The following is a 25,015-nucleotide window of genomic DNA, read 5'->3' as shown; positions in this document are numbered from 1 at the left end:
ATTCATGGCTTAGATGAAATTATATTTTAGTTTTACTCTTTGCAGTTGGCAGTTTATTAACTTTAACATCTAAAGGCAAAGCTTCAGATGCTCTTTGGTGTTAGGAAAAAGTACAAAAATTCTCTGATGAACACAACCATGAAAGGCTGAAATAAATTTTATTGGATATGTAATCCAATAAAACTTCCTGTAAGTGGGAGAAATTGAAAATGTAAGAGTATTGGGGTTTGCCCTCACTTATTTTTTGTATTCCTTGTCGTGAAACTGATTTCCTCATGTTGTTTCTGGATTAAAGCCAGAATCAACTTTGCCTGTTTCTAATCAAATAACAGAGGAGACAATTTAGAACTCCTGACTTCAGTTAGACGTTCCTGGGAGGCTGTGTCTGCACTGAGCCTAGCTGAGCACTGATTCATTCTGACTCGAGGTAAGTTATCATATGCACCCTTGACTGGACTGCTATAGTGCTGCCTTTTCCACGAGAATGACTGGCAGTCACCACAATCCAAAGAACACCCATTGGCTTTTGAGGGAGGTTAGGATGGTTGACGATTATAAAGATCTGCAATCTGGAGGAGAGATTTAGAATTTAATTAGCTTCCAGTCTCTTTATATTTTGAGTGAGTCAGATGGGAATTCAAAACAGAACTTTCCATCTCAGCCTAGAAAATGAAAAACAGAATAGACCACATTGTAATTTGGGCTTCCCAAATGCTTTTCATATACTTCAGCTATTTGGAGAGCAAATATGTTTAGCTTGTTAGAGCTTTTTAAAAGTATAAATTCTTAATATAAATAACAAGGATAGAGTTATATTCCATTTTCAGGAAATGAGGGCAAGTTTGGAAAAAGCAGCATATCAAGGGTCTCTCCGCCTATGCTTATGGGTAAAATTTTAACTGTCTATATTAAGGTTTTAGCCCATGTGTGGCTGCTAGCTTAGAAAACACACTGCCTTCAAAAACTTTTTTTCCTTCTTTTAATTTTCTTATTTTATCGAAAGGTTCCCCCTACCCTCTCTCTACTCTTCCGGGTTCCTTCCTACCTCCCCTCCCATCTGGATCTACTCCCTTTCTGTTTCTCATTAGAAAACAAGCAGGCTTCTAAGGGATTAATATAAAATAACGTAATACGGGAAAGCAAAAAACTAACATGTTTATAGCTGTACAAGACAAACAGAAGGAAGAGTCCAAGAAAAGGTACAGAAAACAGACTCACTTGTTTGCACATTCAGGAATCCCATAAAAAGATTAAAAATTGGAAGCTGTGAGCTAAGCACAGAGGACCTGGTGCAGCCCTGTGCAGGCCCTGTGCAGGCCCTGTGCGTGCTGCCTCAGTCTCTGTGAGTTCATATGTGGATTGATCATGTTGGTTTAGAGGGCCTCCTTTTCTCTGTGTCCTACATTCGCTCTGGCTCTGACACTCTGCCTCCTCTTCTGTGGGGTTCCCTGAGCCCCGAGGGGAGGGGTTTGATGAAGACACACTGTTCTGTGCTGAGGGTTCCAAGGTCCCTCACTATCTGCATGTCTGGCTGTGGGTCTCTGTATTTCTTCCCATCTGTTGCAGGAGGAAGTTTCTCCGATGATTGCTGAGCAAGGCCCTGATCTGCTTCACTGTCAGAGTCCCTTCTTTTAAATTTATTTTATCTTCTGTCTGCTCATAATGGTCTATTTAAAACACAACATTTTAAAAAAATTATATGTTACTAACATACTATGTTTTGTTATTCTACTTATAAAAGGCATGTATTAACCGTAGCAGATGTTATTTCTAAAGCTGGACATTTTTGCCTTTAAGTTTAATGCAGTACACTTTGTCAGGTTTCAGACTGTCAGAAATGGGTCATGGTGGGCACACACAGGTACCACAGCAGTTGGGGGCAGAAGCAACAGGGTAATAATCCTGTTTTTGAGTCCTACCAGGTCTACACCAGACATTTCAGGTTAGCAAGAATGATGTAGGGAGACTCTGTCTCCAAAATGTCACACACACAATATCTCTCTCTCTCTCTCTCTCTCTCTCTCTCTCTGGGTAATGAATTAAAATTTGTAGCCTTAAAACTACTTATTTAGGTTCTGGAAACGGAACCAAGAGCCTTACTCACACAAGGCATCTTCTGCCACTGAACTACATGCCCAGCCTCCTTAAGATAATCCGTATTGCAGAAAAAGGAGGGAGGGTGGGATCAGGAGGGGAGGAGGGAGGGGCTTATGGGGGGATACAGAATGCATAAAGTGTAATTAATAAAAGTTAAATAAAAAAAAGATAATCCGTATTGAACAATATAGCCTATCTGAGAGCAGCTGTGTGAAGATAATTTTAAGGGATAATTAGTGCTACAATAATTTTCAAATATAATTACTTATATTTCAAAATACCTAAAGCAAAAATACTATAAAGGAAATATAACCAATCACATGAATGATAAGGAATGGGATGATATTAGTATAAAGTAGGTGTACAGAATAAACATGAAAATGAAGACTAGCTTTTCATTAAATTTATCTATCTATCTATCTGTGTGTGAGAGAGACAGACAGACAGACAAACAGATAGGTGATGTGTGTATGGGTGCAGCCATGTCTGAGGTCATAGGACAGCTTTCTGAGAGTCATTTTTTTCCCTCTCACCATGAGTTCTGAGAGTAAAACTCAGGTAGTCAGGTGTATTAGTTACTTTTCTGTTGCTCTGATAAAATACCATGACCTTGGTACCTGACAAAAGGGTTTATTTGGGCTTACGGTTCCAGACTCCATGATTGTAAGGTAGGACAGCAGGTATAGCTGAAACAGTAAGTGAGAGCTCACGTCTTGAAACACAAACAGGAAGCAGAGAGAACAAATTTCCAAGTTTGCCCCCAGTGGCTCACCTTCTCCAGGAAGGCCACACCTTCTAAACCTACCCAAACAATACCACCAACTGGGGACCAACTATTCAAATGCCTAAAACTGTAGGGGGCGTTTCTCATCTAAACCACCACACAAGGCTTTCCTCAAAGCACTTTTATCTGCTAAGCCATGTCCTTGCCCTTGGAAAATCTGCCATTTTCAAAGAAAAACTTTTGGGAGGCAGAAGCAACAGGATAATAACCCTGTATTTGAGTCATACCGGGTCTACACTCGAAGTTTCAGGTTAACAAGAGTTACGCAGCAAGACCCTACATAACTTTTTCAGATTTTCAAAGAAAACTTTCTAATACTCCAAAAATTCCTCCACAATGAGGTAGATGTTGGATAAGGATCACAAATCAGGACATGTAAGATTTAGCAGACTTAGCATATTCCTGAGAATATGCTGGATAGGAACGTTAATATAAACCCTTTGGAAAAGATAAGCCATTCCGAAACGTCTTCTTTTTTGAAGATCTGCCAGACAAGGGGCAGCTTTTCAGTTGGTAACACTAGTCCACAAGAGACAGAAGCCTGTCAAAATGTTTTCATTGGCTTTAAAGATTTTTCTACTAAATATAATGCTAAGCAAAATGTCTTTAATTTGGAAAAACCTTTCTTTCTTTGTTTATTTACTTATATGTGTGGTGTGTGTGTGGCGGGTATGCATGTGTGTGTGTGTGTGTAGATGTGTGCATGCCTGCATGAATGCAGGTCAGAGGGCAAATTTGGGGTATCTCTCCTCTCCTTCCACCATATTCTAAGGACAGAGGGTCTGTCCTCCAGCTTCTTAGCAACTCTCTTTGACTGCTGAGATTACCTTGCTGGTCCCCTAAGCGATATTTATATGTTAAATAATGTATAGTATAATAGGTATATGTGCATATGAAACCGTGTATAATAGACAAATACATCTTCCAAAGCACTTTCATTTACCTGTTTTTTAGTTTTGGTTTTTTTTTTTTTGCTTTTTTTCTAAAGGTTTATTTATTTATACAATGTTCTATCTGCATGTATGCCGGCATGCCAGAAGAGGACACCAGATGTCATTATAGATGGTTGTGAGCCACCATGTGGTTGCTGGGAATTGAACTCAGGACCTCTGGAAGAGCAGCCAGTGCTCTTAACCTCTGAGCCATCTCTCCAGCTCCTGTTTTTTAGTTTTTATTTAATGTTTATATATTGTTCTCACACCCTAACCTAATGAGAGACAGGATTACACTCAACACCACTGCTCTATAACATCTCTCTATATTTTTAAAAAGTTTATCAAATCTATCTACAATTCTCTATACTCTCCCCTCCAATTCCTCCTTATCCCTGCCACTACTGCTAATCTCTCCCAAGTTCATGTGCTTTTTTATTTTTTTAACACAGTGACCTTTTATAAAAACCTTCTGCCTCTGTGTCCATGGGTGTAGGACCATCAATTTGAGCCTATATAGCCTCACAGAGGCCATGCCTATGAAGAAAGCTATCTCTTTCTCAGCAACCACCAATTGCCAATAGTTCCTCAGCAGAAGGCAGAACTTTGGGACTCCTTCTCCTACCCATGCTTGGACTTTGCTGGGACTAATATTGTGCAGGTTTTATGCATACAATCAGAGACTCTATGAATTCATGTGAGTATGAACTCTCATGTCTAGAAAGCACAATTTCAATGAAGGCATCTACTACCTCTGTCTCTTGGAATCTTTCCAGTTCGATTATTCTATTCCTGATGGCTAAGCATGTTGAACATTAAAAAAAAAAAGTTCTCATCTAGATTTATATTTCATCTTTGAGAACTCTCTGTTTAGTTCCATGGTCCACTTTTTAATTAAGTTATTTGTTTCACTGAGTTTTGGGTTTTTGTTTTTTGTTGTTGTTGTTTTGAGTTCTTTGTATACTCTAGATACTAATCCTCTGTGTAGCTGGCAAAGATTTTTCCTATTCTGTGGATTGCCTCGTCACTCAAATGAGCAGATTCTTTGTCATGGCTTTTTAGTCTCGTGGGGTCCTAGTTATCAATTTTGGTCCTTAATGTCTTCACTTCTGGTATTCAATTCAGAAAGTTCTTTCCTGTGCCATGACTTCTTTGAGATTCATGGTATCAGATCTTATGTTGAGGTTCTTCATCCATTTGGAACTGAGGTGTTTTTTTTTTCATGATCAGAGATAAGGATCCAATTTTATTTCTCTACACATAGCTATGCAGTTTGGCTAGCAACATTTTTTGAAGATGATGTCTTTTCTCAAATGTGTATTTTTTGCACCTTTATCAAAATTCGTGTCGGTAGGAGGCTGGGTTTTTATGTGGGTCCTCAATTCTATTCCATTGATCAATGACCTTGCCATTCTAAAACCGTTTTTATTGATTCCAGGGGAACTGAGAACTTCCTGATTTGTAGGTGTGGACTTGAATAATTGTTTAAATGTTAAATCATTGTGCTCAAACGTTGCTATTCACTGGAATCAACTGGCAGTCTTCAACACATTCTAGTGTCTCATACCTGTAATCCTAGTTTACGCAGGAGGATTGTCCCAAGTTCAAGGCTAGCATGGGAAACAGAGTGAGTTCTAGTCCAGTCTGGGCTATAGAGTGAATCTTGTCTAAATAAATAAGTAAATAAACAAACAAATGCACACATACATACAAAATAACAAAACAACGGCATTAGAAAAACAGAACAGAACAAAATTCTAAGGCCTTACTACTGCCACCTATAAGACATAGAAATTAATCTTCGGACTTTGAGCCCACCCCCACCCCCAATCTCAGTGAGTAATGCAGTATAGAAACCATTTGTTTTGCTACAAAAAGGTAGAGAACGTGATTGGTGAAAAGATTAGCAGTCATATGTTCTATCGGAATACGAATGGGCCAATAAATAATGCAGTTGACTCCCAGCAAGAATATAAAACTTAAAACTGTACAAACATTTTTCTTAGCGTCTAAAGTTTATGAGAAACTCACCATTGTGACAGCACCCAGAAGTTATTCTGAGTCTGAGCAAACGTTTTCAACAGAAGTCATGACTTCAGGATTAGTTTGAAGAGCTTGAGATACATAGCTTAGCGGGAGATTGCTTCCCTGAATGCTCGAGGCTCCTGGGGTTTAATTTTCAGCCCTGAAAAAGGCAATCATAAGGAATGGAAGCCAGGCATTCCAGGTAGAAGCAGGAAAGTCTTGAGTTTGAAGTCAGGCTGGGCTGCATACACCTTACAGAGACCTCAGCTGCTGAGACCTTAGAGAAAGAGGGTGAGGAGGGGAGGGAGCAGGAGGGTAAAGAGGTAGGAGGGGAGTGAAAGGGAGGAGAAACAGTAGCTGTAACGTTAGCTTTCTCTCACAACTTTAATAAAGCAGGACTTAACATTTTACATCATCATGATTTCTTGCCTACATATTAAGGTATCAAGACAGTGTACAATACTTGGGAATCAGAGGCAGATAGGTGTCTGTGAGTTCAAGGCCCAACCTGGCATACATAGCAGATCCTGCCCAACCAGGGGCTACATAGTGAGACCCTGTCTCAAGAAAAAAAAAAAAAGAAAAGAAAGAAAAAGAAAACACTGTGCACCAACCTCCTATTATTACTTTCTTCTTCTAAAACTAAAGAGTCCCTCACTTAGAAGACATCATTGCCTGGTATTCATTTAGCACATGCATGCCCAGATATCTAAAAATACTATCTTAAAATGTCTGGACTGCTGTGAGGTGGGTAGGAATCTCACCTCCACTTTACAGAACAGGAACACTTTAGCAAGTTACCTAAAGTCATACAGCTAGACACTGGCTGGGCCGAAATACGGTTCCAGGTCTTTCTGCATAAGGCGCCTGTCCATTTCGGCACTCTCAGGAAGCAGCACACCTGAGCCCTTGATGAAACTGAAGCCCTATGTGTGCTTGTGTCATCGAGCAGGTTCAATTATTTCTAAGCTTTGATGGAGTTGATTCCCATCATTCCGTGTGACGGAGGGCTGAATGGTAAGTAGGGAATTCATTTCTGGCTAACCCTCGGGTGCTCTAGAGCTTTATCTGATGAACCAGTTGAGTCTGGTCTCATGAAGAAATCTTTTTCTTGTAGTTCTTTCAGACAGAAGAATGGGGAAGATTTGCAGCTTCGTCCTCGTCACTGTTGCTCTCATAATGGTCAGGGAAAGCTGGGTAAGCCTCTTGTGCAGACTATTGTATCTGTAAGACCTGCTAGAAGATGGAATTTCTTCTTAATTTCCAGAAACCCTTTTATTACCTTTCCCCTACTAGAAACTAAAGGCGGAAGGAGTGAGAAAGTTTTGTGGCAATGTGTGTACATAGTAACATTTAAACACTTTAAAAATGAAAATCAGGATTTACAACAAATCAGTGAAATATTTTTAAGCAGCTGTGTTATTTCCATTTTCACAGGATAATCAGGCAATAAAAGCAGCCATATTAGTTAATATTGGTCTTGGGCCAGTATCGAACATTATTGGCATTTACTACCAAGATTGTCTGCAGGTCATTTCAATGAACTTGTGTCTCCATGGAAGAGACCCAAAGGACGAAACACTAACTTATTTGAAATTCTGGGAAAAATAAAATGGCTTTCTGGTTAAAATAGCATTCTGAAATGGGAGAGGGAGACGGAATAGAGTGAAAGACTTAGTCAAGGTTTTATTTAGATTATTAGCTCCATTTCTTTTCTATCAACATGAGATACGCATTGCCTTACAGGCCTTCGAGAATGACAACTGTTTGCAGGAGCAGGTGAGACTCAGAGCTCAGGTGCACCAGCTTGAGACCCGGGTCAAACAGCAACAGGTCATGATCGAACAGCTCTTGCATGAGAAGGAAATCCAATTCCTCGATAAAGGACAGGAGAACAATTTCTTTGACCTCGGAAGCAAGAGGTATTATTCAGGTAGAATTGGTTTTTCTTAAACATTTCAACCATTTGTTCACACACCATATGTAATGACAGTACTAGACATTCAGTCACTTTGGGCTTTTTCTTTGTTTGGTTTTTGATATTTTGTTTTCGTTTTCGACTCTGGTTCTCACTGTGTAGCTCAGGCTGGCCTGGTTCTTAACCATCTTCCTCAAGAGCTGGGATTTCAGGTGTGCCCCCCACCCTCACCTCATTTCACATCTTGCTAAAAAGCTACACCTATTCCAATTATAAACAACATGACTCATTCCATCAATATAAAATGTCTTCTTCTATATTCTATGCTTTTTTTCTAGATGTGCCGAGAGATTATTTGATGTGACTACTGAGTATCTGAGAATTTCTGTATCTTAATCAGAAATTAGGACAACATTGTTAAATATTCATCTATAAATGGCAGGTTATAATTGAGAATATTCATACTTAAATTATGTTGTTTTTTTCCTCCTTACATGTATGCAATTTCCCCTTCTGCATATTTTGAACTAGGTCTCTGTGTTGTCTAGTCTAGTCTTTAACTTCAGAGTGAAGGAGTAAAGAGATTCTTCTACTTCAGCTTCCTGAGTAGTTTGGACCACAGGTGTGTGCTTTCATGCCTGGTTATTTCCTCTGAATTCCACAGGAAAAAAAAAAATTACCTGAATGAGAGGATGAGAAAAGAAAAAAAAAATCACATTTTTGAGGAAAATAAGAGTACTTTTTAGATACGTCTACTTAATGGTTTGGCCTTTTTCTGATTAGGCCAACATTTATCTTCTAGAAATGAAATGATATTGAACCGTGAGCACAGTCTAACTATCACTGCATACATCACTGTTCCCTACAGAAAAATGCTCCTTTGATATCCTGTGCATGCGAATGGCTTCTGTAAGAGGACACAGTGATGGTTAGAAACGACAATGCTGTCTAGAACTTTGTTCACAGTTCTCTATGCTGCACTGCCATGATGTGTTTTACTTTCTCTGTTTCTGCATATGTCTAACTTGATGGATTAGCTGGTGCTGTGTAAGGTTTAGAAGACTATCCAATGCATTTAAAATATTTATTACTATCCTATCCTATACGTATGCCTATGTGTATGTCTGTGTACTGTTTGCTTGCTTGGTGCCCAGGACAGGCCAGAAGAGTCAGATCCTCTGGAACGGGAACTACAGATAGTCGTGAGCTGCCATGTTGATCCTGAGAACTGAACTTGGGTCCTCTTGAAGAGCAGCCAGAGCTCCTAACTGCTGAGCCATCTCTTTAGCCCTAGTCAATGCATTTTGTCTCCCCATTGACTATCATAGTTTTGAAACACAGTTGATACTCATGTTTACAAACGAAAGAAATGGGAAATATAAGAAAATACAAGTTGGGAAATTTACCTGACTATAATCAAAAGCAGAGGTTAAAAAAAAAATTCAATCTTCCAGGAATAAAAACTCCCTTTTTTTGTGCCTGTGAATATACTTGCTGGTGCATTGTACAACTTTTTCTCATCACTGAGAAATATCCCTGACTAGGAATAACTTAAAGAAGGAAGGATTTATTTTCGTCTACAGGTTGAGGGGAAACGGTTTATCAAGGCAGGGAAAGCATGGCAGCAAGAGCAGGAAACCTCTTTTTTTTTTTTTTTTTAACGTAGCTATCTATATATTTTTTAATTTTTTTATATATTTTTTCTTTATTAATTACACTTTACTCACTCTGTATCCCCCCCCCGTGGGTTTCCTCCCTCCTCCCATCCCAATCCCTCCCTTCCTCCACCCTCTGCCTGCATGCCCCTTCCAAGTCCACTGATAGGGGAGGGCTTCTTTTCCTTCCTTCTGATCCTAGTCAATTAGGTCTCATCAAGAGTGGCTGCAGTGTCTTCTTCTGTGGCCTAGTAATGCTGCTTCCCCTTCAGGGGGAGGAAATTAAAGAGCAGGCCAATCAGTTCATGTCAGAGACAGTCCCTGTTCCTATTACAATGGAACCCACTTGGATACTGAACTGCCATGGGCTGCATCTGTGCAGGGGTCTTAGGTTATCTCCATGCATAGGCTTTGGAAACTTCTTAGTCACGGGCATCTGTAGCAGAAAGCTGAAAGTGAAGAGAAGTAGGGTGGGGCTCTAAACCTGATGTCCATCCCTAATGACCCAGTTCCTAAAAGTTCTACAGTCTCCCCAAACAGGGCCACCATCTGGGGACAAAGTGTCTAAATGCATGGGCCTATGGAGACAGTTCATATTTAACCTATGTCAGATCTATAGAATTTAGGCTTGGAGGAAAACGCTCACCTTCCCTGGCTTTACCTAGATCCTAATCACTCTCTGCTCAAACTGTTTTGCCCTGGGTGCCTCACCTTTGCTGCCTAAACTGACTTAGTTGAAATTTCCATTGCTGTAGTATATATATCATATATAATCCAGTCTCTGTCTTAAGAGTGCTGAAGACCAAATCTGGGAAATTATAGGTACTAAGGAATAAAGCAAGAAATCAGTTACCAGAAACTCCAACTCTAAATGGCAAGGTCAGAGCAGGATTGACTATGCAAGCTGGAGTGAAGTAGATGAGTTTTATATGATAGGTTCTGTGTGTGTGTGTGTGTGTGTGTGTGTGCGTGTGTGTGTTATGATGAATAATAGATATCCTAGATAATTGTTTCTGGATATAACAACTAAAACAAATCTAGAAGTCAGTATATTTGCATTTAATATTCTCCATATGTGGTCCAAACATGAAATAGAAGAGGGAATACAATCTGAAATATAAATATGGTTTGATTATACATTGGTTTTTAGCATAGTGGCAAGGACTGACTCACAATAAATATATAATACAAATTTTAATAAAAATGTAATATAGGAACAGGAGAGATGGCTCGGTGGTTAAGAGCACTTTCTTTCACAGAGGACCTGGATTCAATCCCCAGCACCCACACGGTGCTCACATCTCTCCATGGTTCCAATTCCAAGGGATCCGACACACTCCATGGGCGCCAGGCATGTGCATGGTACACATCATAGATACATACCCATACACATTGAATCAAATTCTAAAATTTACAAATTAAAAACTGATTTGAAATGTATTATAATGTAACAGTCTGTGCAAGCTCGTATAAAACATTTGATATTGTGCTTACATCAAAGTTTGCATGTTGGTGCTTTTAAATTTTAAAGTCTGCTTATGCATATGATTTGCATAAATTAGATGTCTTTGTTCTTATTTATAAGTCACTATACAGTGAGTAAATTAGTTATTTCCCTGAATTATAATTTATCACATGCTAGCAAACATCTAATTACTTACAACCTAGTAATTTTTGCAAGTAATATATAAATCACATATGTAAATAGCATATAATTAAACTGCCTTTTTTAAGCACATGGGTGCTAATGACTTATGAATTAAAAGTTACTGTATCAAACTCACATTCATTGGTGACAGTTGCAACCCATCTGTTTAGCTGATGATACCTGCTGCTCTACCATAGCTTCTACAGAAGCTTCCAGTTTCTATGGCAGTTCTTCAAGGCAGTATGGGTAGTGGTTAGGGAGTATTCTCAAACACCAGGTACAAAGTCCAAAAGCTCTTTGGTTATCCATGGCCTCTGGACAAATTACTTGACCACTATCTTTCATGTTCCTCCTCATAAAATGGGAACGGTAAACCTTATTTGTTGTAAGGACTGAATGAGTTGTGATTTTTTGTTTTGTTTTGTTTTCTTTTTCTTGAGACAGGTTTCTCTGTGGCCTTGGCTGTCCTGGACTAGCTCTGTAGACCAGGCTGGCCTGGAACTCTTAGCGATCTGCCTGCCTCTGCCTACTAGAGAGAGGGATTCCACTTGCTTTCTTTTCTTCTCTGTCACCTGGGGATGAGGATGACTGTGGTAAGGCTGGTTTTGGCATGTCTGAGCATGTTCTGTAGTCTGGTTTGTGACCCCTGTCGCTAGTCTTTGAAAAACAAATTAATATTGCAAAGTACTTCAGGAATGATGGTACAAGCCTGTAATCCCAGTGCCAAGAAGTGTTTTGCAGATTGGGAGGCTACAGCTAACCAGACTAGTTGTTAGTTATTATTTAAAGAAATATGAGGCTGGGGTCAACCGATCTTCTCTGCAAGAGGTTTATTGAGTGGGTATGGAGGGAGGGTGAAACAAGACATGGTGGGGAGAGAGAAAGAAAGGGAAAGGGGGTGCCCCAAGAAAGAGAGGGAGAGAGAAAGAGGAGAGTAAGAGAGAGAGAGAGAAAGCAAGAGGAGGGTAAGAGTGAGAGAGAGAGAGAGAGAGAGAGAGAGAGAGAGAGAGAGACCACGTGTCAGGGTTAGCCTTTAAGGGGCAAGGTAACCATGCCTTCCAGGTGTGGCCACCTGGCAGGCGACACATGATGACATCATAAGTTGCTGGGTAACCCAGGAGCAGGCTGTGTTCCAAAATACTAACACTAGTAAAAATAGATAACCTGGAACATATAGTCCTATTCTCTCAAAAACCAAACCAAAACAACAATGTGGTTGCTAGGGGTGGGGAGTGGGAGCCATTTTCAGTCTTTAGTTCTCAGCCTTGAGCTGCAGCCACCATTCTGAGACAACAAGGAAACAAGGGACTCTTGTTTAACTGGGAGGTTACTTTGGGAAGCTGAAACACATAGTCCTTCTTAAGTGGCTTGCTTTCTGTGCCTTAGAGGAACTAGCCATATCACTGAGGGGAACACACTGTCAGAGAGAAGCTCCCATAGGCTTTCTTTAAGTAGCATCTGGGCCTTCAGAAGTCTTAAAAAAAAAAAAAAGAGAGAGAGAGAAAAGGAAAGGAAAAAAAAAAAACAACCCTAGCCGGATGTGGTGGCACATGCCTTTAATTCCAGCACCAGGGAGGCAGAGTTCAAGGCCAGCCTTGTCTACAAAGTGAGTCCAGGACACACACAGATAAACCCTGTCTCAAATAAAACAAAACCAAAAGGAAAGAAAAAAGAAAAAAAAATCTGTAAAAGTCTGGAAAGCTGGCTCAATGCTTAAAAGCACATGCTGTTCTTGGAAAGGACCTGTGTCTGGTTCCCAGCAGCCATGTTAGACAGTTCAAACTGCCTGTGACTCCAGCTCCAAGGAATTCAATTTCCTCTTCTGACCTATACTCATTTACTCACTCATGCTCATACTAACCCTCCCCCCATATACATGATTTTTAAAAATTGGTAAAATATATTAAAAGTCCTATATATTCACAGCTTTCCAATCTGTCCTCCCACATGTATGCCAGTGAATTGAGTGGGTTGACATGCTTCAAACCTAATGTCTGGTTGATATTTTTGAATTTATTTGTTTTTAATTTATGTGTATGCATGTGTATCTGCCATGTGCATGGGTACCTCTACCTCAAGAGGACAGAAAAAGGCATCTTAGGGCCTGAGATTAGAGTTTCATCATGTGGGTGCTGGGGACTGAACCTAGGTTATCAGCAAGAGCACCAAGTGATCTTAATGCAGAGCCATCTCTGCAGCCCTCTAATTAATTTTTTAAAGATTTCTTTTTTATTATGTATACAGCATTCTGACTTCATGTATACCTGCACTCCAGAAGATGGTTGTGAGCCGCCATGTGGGTGTTGGGAATTGAACTCAGGACCTCTGGAAGAACAGCCGGTGTTCTTAATCTCCGAGCCATTTCTCCAGCCCTCTAACTGATATTTTAATCTCTACTTTGATCAAAATTTCTGGTATCAGAGTTTAAGCCATGCTTCTCCGATGACAAGATCCTTAAATTGGTTGTTCTTTATAAACTGTTAACTTTTTTTATTTTTTTGTTTGTTTTATTTGTTTGTTTTCTTTCATTAAAAACTTTCCTCAGATGTTTAGTTGGGTTTGGCATTTTCTTCTAGGGAGAAGAAAATTTAAAAACAAACAACTAAAAAATGGCACGAAATAAAAACAAACAGAAAGTGTTGGCAGAAATCCCCAAATTAATGTAGTTTTTCTAAAGCAAGCTAGAGTTAATCATTTCCATATTTGCCTGGAAAAAGAGCTTGAACTTTGTGAGTCTTTACTATTCAGCTCTTAGGGAAGAGAGCAACTATAAACAAGGGAGCTCTTTCCTAACCAAGGGAAAATATGCTGACTTTAATGAAAGTCTTCTGTGACATACTTGACCACAAGAAATAAGCTTTTAAATAACATTGAGTTAGATGTACATGGACATTTTCATCTTGTTCAGTTACCTAACAGAATTCCTTTTATAAAAACGGCACACACAAAAAAACACTGGTGTTGTCAAATCTTGGAAATAAATGCATGAACAAAGCCTAAATCACTACAAAGATCAACAGCTCACCAACGGGAGTGCACGAGTGAAGTCAGCCCTGTGAAGTCTGTTTATTTTCTCTTCTGAGCGCCACTACCCACTGAACTTAATTAATAGGAATATGTTTCATATTCATTGACAACCTGGCATCAAGACTGTGGGCTACAGAAAGAACTTAAAAACACTCTGTAAGACTTACATAATTCAGCCATGCAACAAATTTTAAAGAGGAAATAACAAAATGATAAAAGTAAAATATGAAAGAAATTTTACACAATTGCTTTCAGAATCTGTGCCTGGCTAACTCCCGAGAGTGCTTTTCTGCAGTGGGCCCTGCTCCAGTCACGGGCAAGGTGCCCCGATATCTACCTAATCCTTAACCACACCCTCCAAACCTGTTCCGAACCTCGAATCAGCCTAGAAGAGTGTCTGTCAGCCTTTCTAATGCTGAGACCCTTTAATACAGTTCCTCACGTTATGGAGACCCTCAACCAAAAAATTATTTTTGTTGCTACTCCATAACTGTAATTTTACTACTGTAACGAATTGTAATGTAAATAACTTTGGAGCCAGAGTTCTGCCAAGTGGGTCGGGACCCACACGCTGAGGAGCACAGGCTTAGACTCAGACCCAGTGGGTATGAGCTAACCCCACCTCAAGTGACTTAAGAAACTAGTATTACTTTTTTTGTGGTAAACTAGTCGCTACTTAACTTCAAAAGCCAAAGAAATACCCTTGCAAAGAAAAATGCGAGCATAAAAAAGAAAACGGAAGCATAAAAGTTTTCAATTGTTAACAAAAAACATCCAAGAATGTGTGGGTTATTTTTAAAAAAATATAGTGAAACTGGAGGATTATAAAAACTTATCAAGATTACTGGACTTTCAGTACCAAATATTCAGTAAGACATTTTTAAGTCAGAATAGTTCATATTACAATATTTGTACAATATTTGTATGCTGTCACATTTATATTTTTTTCTTTTGTTTTTGTTTTTGAGACAGGGTTTCTCTGTTCTCTGTGTAGCTCTGCCTGTCCTGCAACTCACTCTGTAGACCAGGCTGGCCTTCAACTCCGAGATCCATCTGCCTCTGCCTCCCAATTGCATTGATATTTTCATTGTCCAATTTCACTAAGCTGTCCAATGAGTGACAAGTTTCACTTAAGTACAAAACAATAAACTAAACACAGATGATTTGTTTTTGTTATTTTGCTACAAAAATAATAAGTGTTCCTTATTTCATTCATCTTCCCCTCTGCCAATCTTATCAAGAAGTCAATGATAATGAAATTATAGGAAAGAAAACAAGATTCTCTGAATATCCACTAGAAGATGTACAATATGGCATTTATTTATTTATTTATTTGTATGTGTTTAAGTTTTGCCTGAATTCCTGATGTCCATGGGGTTCAGAAATAGGTGTCAGATGTCCTGGAACTGGAGTTACAGAAGGTTATAAGCCACCATGTGGATGCTGGGAACTGAACCTGGATCCTCTGGAAGAACAAGTGTTCTTAACCACTGAGCCATCTCCCCAGCCCTGGTGGCATTTCGAGAACTACTTTTGTATTCCCTTTGTTTTTATCTGTCTCCACTGATACTAGGTTTCAGGAGCAAAGACACATAACCTTGTTTACATCACCTTGTTTTATAAACAGATTGTTCAGAGATTTACAATGATGGGTTTAAGCAGAGTGGATTTTACAGAATCAAACCTCTCTGGAGCCTGGCGGACTTTTCCGTTTATTGTGACATGTCTGATGGAGGAGGATGGACCGTAATTCAGAGACGATCTGATGGCAGTGAGAACTTTAGCAGGTAACTGCTTTTCCTTTCCTTGTTTGTTTGGTTTTTGGTGTTTGGTTTTGTTTTTTGGTTCTTTGAAACAAGGTTCCTCCATGTATCCCTGGCTATCCTGGAACTTACTCTGTAGACCAGGCTGGCCTCAAACTCACAGAGATCGATCTGCCTCTGCCTCCCCAATGCTGGAGTTAAAGGCATGTACCAACTACTGCCTGGCCAATAGGTAACTGATTTTAACAAGTAATTATTTGGTATAGCAGATGTGAGATTTGTAAGTTAAGCCTTCTTATGTCTCAAATTTATTAATGCAACAAAATTTTACTTTCCCATTTTTAAGTAAGAAAACAGTGCGTAAGCTAGTCAAGAGAATATTGGAGATGAGAGAATGTGAGCAATACCATAGGCACTGCATGTGTCCATTTATATTTTGCAAAAACTGACTTTCAGTTTAAACATTTTAGGGGTTGGAATGACTATGAAAGTGGCTTTGGAAACTTTGTCCAAAACAATGGTGAATACTGGCTGGGTAACAAGAACATTAACTTACTGACTATGCAAGGTAAGCTTCGCACTTACATTCAGGAGGCAGAGGGTTGTAGATTCAGTCCCCGGTACTACAAAACAAACAAAGCCCTTGCAGTATTTTCCCCCTAAGTCATAGGCAATAGAACAAAGTCAGTATCTACCAGGATTTTTTAGATGTAACAATACTTTCTGAGCCATAATTAAGTAAAATGCTACTTAAAACAGGGAAGAGAGGAAAAGAGCCTAGATTGGTAGGGAATATATATTTTCTCACAATGTATTTTCCGTTCCTTGAAAGGAATTGTGTTGTCAAAATCATTTTTAAAGACTCGAGTGACTCCTAAATATATGTAAAAAATTTATCAGCACAATAATACCTTGTGATAAGCCCCTTCAAAATAGTAGTAGTTTGGAGGGGGGGGGGTAGAGAAATGACTAAGAGCTCGAGAGCTTTGGGTTGCCCCTCCCAGCACCCACATCAGCTAGGCCACACAGCCCACACTCCAACTCCAGGGAGTACAGTTTTCTCTTTTGGCCTCTGAAGGCACCCACACATGTGGCATTACTCCCACAGACACCCACCTGTACACATAAAAATAAATCTTGCAAACCTAAAACAGACACCTTATAGTAAATTATGAACCCCTCTACAATTCTCCCGTGCGTGTTCACTTGTATGTTGATAACTAAAGTTCAATATTTGTCTAAAATTTTACGTTCGATAACAATTTTTCAGTATCTTATTTTTTATATTCTTTTGCTCCCATCCATCACCCTCCTTAGCTTGCTTGTGGACTGAGCCTGTAGTCAGCCTCCTTTAGGTCTGGTACTCAGTATCTCATAAGGCACAGTTAAATTGCCCGAGAAAACACGCTGAGTCACGCGGCAGTGCAAAGGCTTATTTGTTTCAGCCAAGCTCAGGCAACTGCTGACATATCCTATCTTACTGTGCCCATCGGTGTCACAGGCTTGGTCATATGAGCTAAGGTAATACTTTTAGAGGTCTCCGTCTGAAGAAAACCCCCAAGAATCCAGAATTCTCAGCCAAGCAGCTTTGAACTTTGTTCCGGAGATCCATTTGATGCTGCTCTTCTTTTTCTGCCCTTCTGGGGCTGAGCCTGGGGGAGGGGTGAAGATAACTTTTTACAACAGGTGTAGACGATATGGAGGTCCACAAGGTATGTCCAAGGTGCTTTACCACACATCACTGGAGATGGAGAGAGCAGATGGGTGCCAACTGTGGACTGGGCTTCAGAAGGAAGGTCAGCTTGTCATTCACAAACAGGGACAATGGGAAAAAGGGAGAGGGGGTGATTTGGTGGGGAAACTCCTCCACTAATTTGTTTCACGTGACAATTTTTATTACCTAGAATTTTTACAGTCATCATGGTACCTCGTTTTACATTTAGAGATTTGTTTTCTACATATGTCCTTTTTAGCATACATACATAAGAATGTATGCCAAATATATTAGGTTTAACTACTTCCCCATTGGATAGAAACTTCAGAAAACCCTCTTGACCCAGAATCACTGATATGAGTGACTTCTCCACCACACAGATTTCTCAAGGAGACGCCCCTGCCTTGTCTAATACTCTTTTCTAACGCCATCTGTTCCACAGGCTTTGATGCTATTGGGAAGGTAGGTTTTCATAAAATACCAGAATCCTTGTTTCTTCTGCAACTGGGTGTAAGACAATTTGCTAGCTGATCTTTCATTCTACCAGTAAAAACAAGCAAGTTCGTCCACAAGCAGGTGATGATGACTATATTATGAACCACAGCCCAACTTCTAGAGATTATGTCATTAATAGTAATTATTCTTAAGAATGAGATTCTTATTGAAATTAAGAAAAAAAGGAATAAAATTTATAATTCTTAAAACTATGATTTTCAGTAGATCTCTCCCTTTCCCCCCCTCTCTCTTTTGAGTTTTTCGAGATAGGTTTCTCTTGTGTAGAAGGCTGTTCTGGAACTTACTCTATAGACCAGGCTATCCTCAAACTTACTGTCTCTGCCTTCCTAGTGCTGGTTTTAAAGGTTTATACCACCACTGCTAGGCTAGGTTTCTTTCTTTCTTTCTTTCTTTCTTTCTTTCTTTCTTTCTTTCTTTCTTTCTTTCTTTCTTTCTTTCTCTTTCTTTCTTTCTCTTTCTTTCCTTCTTTCTTTCTTTCTTTCTTTCTTTTTTCCTTTCTTTCTTTCCTTCTTTCTTTCTTTCTCTTTCCCCTCCTCCTCCTCTTCTTCTTTTTTGAGACAGGGTTTTTCTGTGTAGCCCTGGCTGTCCTGGACTCACTTTGTAGACCAGGCTGTCCTTGAACACAGAGATCCACCTCCCTCTGCCTCCCTGCATACTGGGATTACAGGTGTGTGCCACCTGCCTGGCTTGGGATAGATTTCTTAATCTATTAACTAAAAATTTACAGCTCTTTACAAAATGGATCATGCTGTTATTTTTACATTTGTTTTTATTCTTTAGACTTAGCAGAAATTTTCTAGTTTACTCTTTTGCTGTCATTGTTTTCAAGTAAAATAAACAATAAAATGATTATATTATATGACACCGGAGTCACTGTTTATTCTTTGAAAACTGATTCCTGGCAGAGGAAATGATAAAAGCAAAACAAAACTGCAATTTATTTTTAAACCTAAATAGTCAGTGTCATGTCATGTATTAAAAAAAAAAACCTACAGTTTCTTATTGTTTCTGTTGGATTTATTTATTTATTTTTTTTAGGAGACTATACCTTAAAAATCGACATGACAGATTTTGAGAGAAATAGTCGCTTTGCACAATACAAAAGTTTTAAAGTTGGCGATAAAAAGGTACTAAAATTTTTATATGGGCAATATCTTGAGTTAATGTTGAAAATATGCAATGACACCCTGAGTTCTGTAGAAATATAAATGTATAATATGACCTGTTTTGTTTATTTAACATGTTTTTAAAATGCTTCCCACTGACAGTGGAAAATGCCCCTTTCTGCTTTAGTCTTCTTACGAACTGAGAATCGGAGAGTACTCTGGAACCGCGGGAGACTCCCTTTCCGGGACTTTCCACCCTGAAGTGCAGTGGTGGGCTGGGCACCACAGAATGAAGTTCAGCACGTGGGACAGAGATAATGACAACTACAAAGGGAACTGTGCTGAGGAAGAGCAGTCTGGCTGGTGGTTTAACAGGTTTGGGGCTTTACATACACTGTTGTAATGGCGCCTTGCACACTCAGCTATAATGGTGCTTTGCACACTCAGTTATAACGATGCTTTACACACACAGCTGTGTTTTATGAGTTCTAGGCCAACAGGACCTTGCCCTTAAAAAAAAAATCCAAAGTGGTGTTTTTAATTTGCATGTTTTTATAATGAAGTTTATTTTTTAAAAAAGGAAGAAAGAAGAAAGAAATTTGTGACACTCTATTAACCAACTAGCTCTTCATCATCTCATATCTTACAAGATAACCACTATTACTGCTATAATTTCAGGACTACTTTTCATCCACTGTGACTTTTATTAGTTCGTTGAATGCAAGCCTTCCGAATGTAGGAAAAAAATGCTACACTATTCTTGAAACTTGATCCTACCCTAGCTGCTGTTTGAATACTTCAACATTGTTCTCAAGTTCATGCTTTTGAATTTAGAGGGGCTAGGGGACTGGGTTCTGGGGCTCAAATCTAGGGTCTTGTGCATGATGAGCAAGCAGCCTACCACTGAGGTACATCTTAGCTTCATTTTATTTTGGATGATACAAAGTTCTTTGTTTTATGAGCCTGAGATATGCTTTTGTTAATTGTTGTCCTCTGCCACCTCCTCCTCCCATCTTAAGATAGAAGTTCAAGTAGTCCAGGTTGGCCTTGATCTCACTGTACAGCTGAGAATGACCTAAAAATCATGATTCCACTGCTTCTACCTCCCAGATGCTGGAATACCTGATATGTACCACTGTGCCTAGCTGAAATCTGCCTTCTTGCCAGGTTTCCTCTCAATAGCAATAGAGTAGCTTCAAATCCATTTCAACATAATTCTTCAGGCCCTGAATGAGAAGTAACGCATTGTGTCATTTAGAGTGGTCTTGTCTCTGGGCCAAATGTCTCTGGTTCCTTTAACTGTTTTCCAAGTTGCATTTGTTTATTTCTTGATCATACTGTTAGGAAGGGATGGAAACTTCATACAGTTTTCCTTTAAAATGATCCAGTTGGTAGGGGGTACTAGAGAGATGGCTCAGTTGTTAAGAGCACTGTCTACTCTTCCCAAGGTTCTGAGTTCAATTCCCAGCAATCACATGGAGGCTCAACAATTTATAAATGAAATTGGGTACCCTCTTCTGGCACGCACATGCAGATAGCACACTCATACACATAAAATAAATAAATAAATCTTAAAAACAAAAAACCCAACCCAGTTGGCCTGCTCTGTCTACAAAGCAGGTGTGGGACTTGTTAGACAAAGCAGCAGCTTTGTAAGTCTGCTTGTCTCATTAGACAATGGGAGGCACCTCAAAATATCTTAACAATTAAGCTTTTTGTTCAGGAATCTAGCAATTATGGGGTGTCATGTTTTCCATATAACCGAAGACTAACCACGTAGCTCCTATAATCTTTATATTTTTTCTTAGTGTAAATAAAGTATCTTAGAATCCATATGCTATAATGTGGACCTATTCTGTAAATGCTAAAATTCCTTAAAACTATGAAAATCTTTATTATGACTTCAATTGTTGTGCTGTGTTGGGTTTCAATTAATTAGTTCTGTTTGTTGGAGACATGGTCTCACTATGCAGTGCAGTCTGACCTCAAACCCCTAGAAATGCTCCTTCCTTGGCCTCCTAAGTGCTGGAATTACAGGTGGAAGCAGTCATGCTTGGCTGATTTTAGAGAGGTAGATTCAATGCAGACACCATGAGTTTAAGGTATTTCCATCAGTCAAGGTAAATGTATACAGTTGTAGAAGTAGTAGGCTTCCCTACAACTTGGGTTTTACTCTTCCAAAAACTGAGTCTATTTAACATTTGGCCAGTTATTAAGAAAACAGAGTAAGCACAACAATGCAACGGGACAGAGAAGAAAAATCATTAAATCATTTTCTTCTACTGTGCAAACTTAAGACATGGTGATAATCTTTCCCTCTTGGTTTTCTTGGCTTTTGTTTTGCTTTGTTTTGTTTTCTAATGTTGTAAGTAAGCATTATTTAAGATTTACCTATAATTAACACTGTCATTATGTCTGATTTTGAATAGACTTGAAAAACATCTTTAATATTCCTGAGGTCTTCAGTGTGTACATTATCCCATTGGTTGCTTGTTCTGTGCCTGAACGGCAGTTGCACACACATTAGAGAAGGCAAATAAATGATATAGTTGATAGAAATAGGGGTTGGGGACAACAATACAGGCAGTTCAGTAGCAGGAAGTACCCAAGAAAAACAGGTCAACCTAGAGGGAAAGTAAATTGTTTCAGAAACTTTGTCTCTACTCTTTGTTTTCCATGTCACATCTAATTTATGTGACTTGCTGACACCAGTTTTTCTCACTACTGAGGCTGGAATTGCGGCGCCCCACAGGTTTATGTATTTATAGCCAGCCCTCTTCCAGGTTAGCTCCCTCTGTTTCCTAGTCACAGTCACATAAAAAACAGCTGCCCTCGTTTCTTCCACTGATGGGCACGCCCTGCGCTTTTCCACCAGGTAAGAGTCCGACCTCAGGAATCACTGGCCAACATTAGTCTTCCTCCCTGAAGTTGTGCTTGTATGGTATTTGGTCACAGCCAGAAGAAAAACAACTAAAACACTCAATGGCTGCCTCGTCTGACTTGCTTGCTTAGGGATTAGTGCAAGGGTCGTGTCAACCCCCACCCCTACCAGCGGCCAGCTGCTGCTTTACCATGAAGCACCAATCTTCAATGACTAGGGTCGAGTCCAGGCCAGAAACTGAGGGATGCTGAAACACTGGTCTCAGAACACTAAGTAGGGGACCCTATAGCCCATTTCTCAATAGGCTCCAAATCAGAGCAAATAGAAAAGTTTACGTAGCAGATGTCTACATGTAAAGATATGTCCAAATATTTATTCTGAAAGCTTTTTCTATTTAAATCTTACTTCTTGTGGTACTTTAAAAACACAGTGGATACTGAATCCCTGCAAATCTAGCATGCACGGTTCCAATTAGTCCTAATCATTTAAATTAGGAGGACTGCCAGGATGGCCAATAAAAGCAAATCACAAGCTTAGTGATGATCTAAGCCTGCTACTTTGCATTTATGAAAGAATTATATGCTTTTCGGATTCACTGGCTAGTTTTTTTCTTTTTCATATTTTTTTTCAGACTACTTCTGAATATTCTTGTAACCTAGAGTCTGCTATCTTTTCATTAGTTACAGCAATAACTAAATCTACATTGATTAATATAACAGGAAAATTTGCACAAACTATTACATGAAATTTTTGTATGCCAAGGACAGAGGAGTGTACAGACTCCAAAGGAGGAAGAAGGAAATGTTTACATTTTATGATACCCTGACAAACCTATCTAGATTGGTGCAGTATATGTAAAAAATTAACTTCTCAACTCAGACAAAAGATTATTTGCTGATAGCTAGGAAATTTTTAAAAGGAAGTTTGAGTCTGTGTGCTTATCTTGGAGATGAAAATAATTGCTATGCTAACAATTTAAAGACGGGAGTTTGAGTTGTAAAAGACACATCTTGGCCGTAGACTGACGAACCTGAAAGCACAAACTCCCAGGAAGCTGCAGTAGAGCCCCTTGTCCCACGTGAAGGTTACAAAGCAGGTGAAAGTTACGAGGCAGTTTTTCTTTGCTTCTTTTTCCTTTTTGTTTAAAAGTTACTCAGAACTGAAATACTAAGCCAAGTGATGGTGGCCCATGCCTTTAATCCCAGCACTAGGAAGGCAGAGGCAAGAGGATCTCTGAGTTTGAAGTCAGCCTGGTCTACAGTGAGAGCTCAAGGATAGCCAGGGCAGCACAGAGAAACCCTGTCTCAAACAAGCAAACAAACAAACAAACAAACAAACAACAACAAAATGAAGGGCTGGAGGAATGGCTCAGAGGTTAAGAGCACTGGCTGCTCTTCCAGAGGTCCTAAATTCAATTCCCAGCAACCACATGGTGGCTCCCAACCATCTATAGAGATACATGGTGCTCTCTTTTGGTGTAAGGTGTGCATGCAGACAGAACATTGTATACATGTTAAATAAATCTTAAAAAGAAAAAGAAAAAAAATGGAATGCTTACTTTTCAACCCACTCCAAGCAGTCTGGGACGGATTCTCACACTTACTAGGGAACCAAAACTCACCTGTTTAAACAACAACATTTGCTTGTAGAAAAGTCTCGGGTTTGGTAAAATGATATTTTTCTGAGAAATGGCAGAAGATATTGTCTAAACGTTTTGATCATTTCTTAGCAAGATAACATTTTTTTTTCAAGTGTATTTTAATTCTGATTGTTATGTTTTCTTTTGTTCTCCCACTAGGTGTCACTCTGCAAACCTGAATGGTGTATATTATCAGGGCCCCTACACATCAGAAACAGATAATGGTGTTGTCTGGTACACCTGGCATGGGTGGTGGTATTCCTTGAAATCTGTGGTTATGAAAATTAGGCCAAATGACTTCATTCCAAATATCATTTAGTTGTTCCTATGGGGCTCTCCTTTCTGTAATTCATCTTGGTTGGAAATATTTGAAAAACATAATTCTGAATAATAGATGCCTGGTGATAGTAACTGTGTGTGAGTTTTCATTCTTCACACTGCCTTTATTCCTTAATATGCTTTGATTTCAGCAGATGCCCAATATCCACCAATAAATGCAGCTTATGTTTACTGAGTCCTATGTGCATAGGGGTATGATAAAAGTTCAAACTGTATTAAAAAAACTATAGACTAATTAACATGATTAAATTTGTAATAATAAATCATGCATGTCTGGATGTGTTAATGCACGCCTTTAATCCCAGCACTTGGGAGGCAGAGGCAGGTGGATCTTTCTGAGTTTGAGGCCAGCCTGATCTAGAGAGTGAGTTTCAGAACAGCCAGGGCTACACAGAGAAACCCTGTCTAGAAAAAAAATAATAAATCAATAAATCATTTATGAAGGCAACTGACAGAGCATGAGAAAAAGCCCAGCAATTGATGGTATTTTGGTTAAAACAACGGCATAGATAAGTGTTACAAGTTGGTCTTTGAATTAAGGTCTTTGGCTATAGAAGTAAGATGTTAAGCACAATCCGGATTCTTAAATAGTATAAACAGTACTCACATCTTTAGGATATTTCTGTAAAACTACAGAAATTCACCTTTTACACTTTTACAATGATGTTAGTCGATGATGGAGAAGCGACTGAAGTCCTTATCTTCCTGTGTCAGCCCTGGGAGATATCGCTGTTGCCACTTAAGAGAGCCGAGAATTTCTGGATGTGAGTTTTGGTTAATGCTCAAAATTATTTTTTTAAATTTTTTAAAATTTATTTTATGTGTATGAATGCTCTATATGTACACCCACATGCTAGAAGAGGGCATCAGATCTCATTATAGATGGTTGTGAGCCACCATGTGGTAGCTGGGAATTGAACTCAGCACATCTGGAAGAGCAGCCAAATGCTCTTAACTGCTGAGAATCTCTC

At 39.2% G+C, this 25,015-nt stretch overlaps 1 protein-coding gene across 4 annotated transcripts; it reads left to right on the top strand.

Annotated features, from left to right (window-relative positions):
- The first annotated feature begins 334 nt into the window (after positions 1-334).
- Fgl1 (fibrinogen like 1) lies at positions 335-24,116 on the top strand. 4 transcript variants are annotated; one of them, XM_060381644.1, is made up of 9 exons: positions 344-427; positions 6,791-6,855; positions 6,956-7,035; positions 7,585-7,771; positions 15,714-15,873; positions 16,320-16,417; positions 19,118-19,206; positions 19,373-19,560; positions 23,865-24,116. In XM_060381644.1, the coding sequence occupies exons 2-9, from the start codon at positions 6,813-6,815 to the stop codon at positions 24,022-24,024; spliced, it is 1,005 nt and encodes a 334-aa protein (XP_060237627.1). In that variant the 5' UTR covers positions 344-427; positions 6,791-6,812; the 3' UTR covers positions 24,025-24,116. The 4 variants fall into 4 exon arrangements, 3 of the variants coding, with proteins under 3 accessions (XP_021509565.1, XP_060237627.1, XP_060237629.1); XM_060381646.1 differs by lacking the exon at positions 19,118-19,206 and adding an exon at positions 18,006-18,025 and having other exon boundaries at positions 345-427; XR_009591367.1 differs by lacking the exon at positions 23,865-24,116 and adding an exon at positions 18,006-18,025 and having other exon boundaries at positions 346-427; positions 19,373-19,496.
- Positions 24,117-25,015: the final 899 nt, after the last annotated feature.

This window comes from Meriones unguiculatus, chromosome 4 (assembly GCF_030254825.1).
Source record: "Meriones unguiculatus strain TT.TT164.6M chromosome 4, Bangor_MerUng_6.1, whole genome shotgun sequence".
Classification (NCBI taxonomy): Eukaryota; Metazoa; Chordata; class Mammalia; order Rodentia; family Muridae; genus Meriones; species Meriones unguiculatus.
Note: the sequence above shows the minus strand (reverse complement) of the source record. Positions and strands in the feature narration are given on the sequence as shown.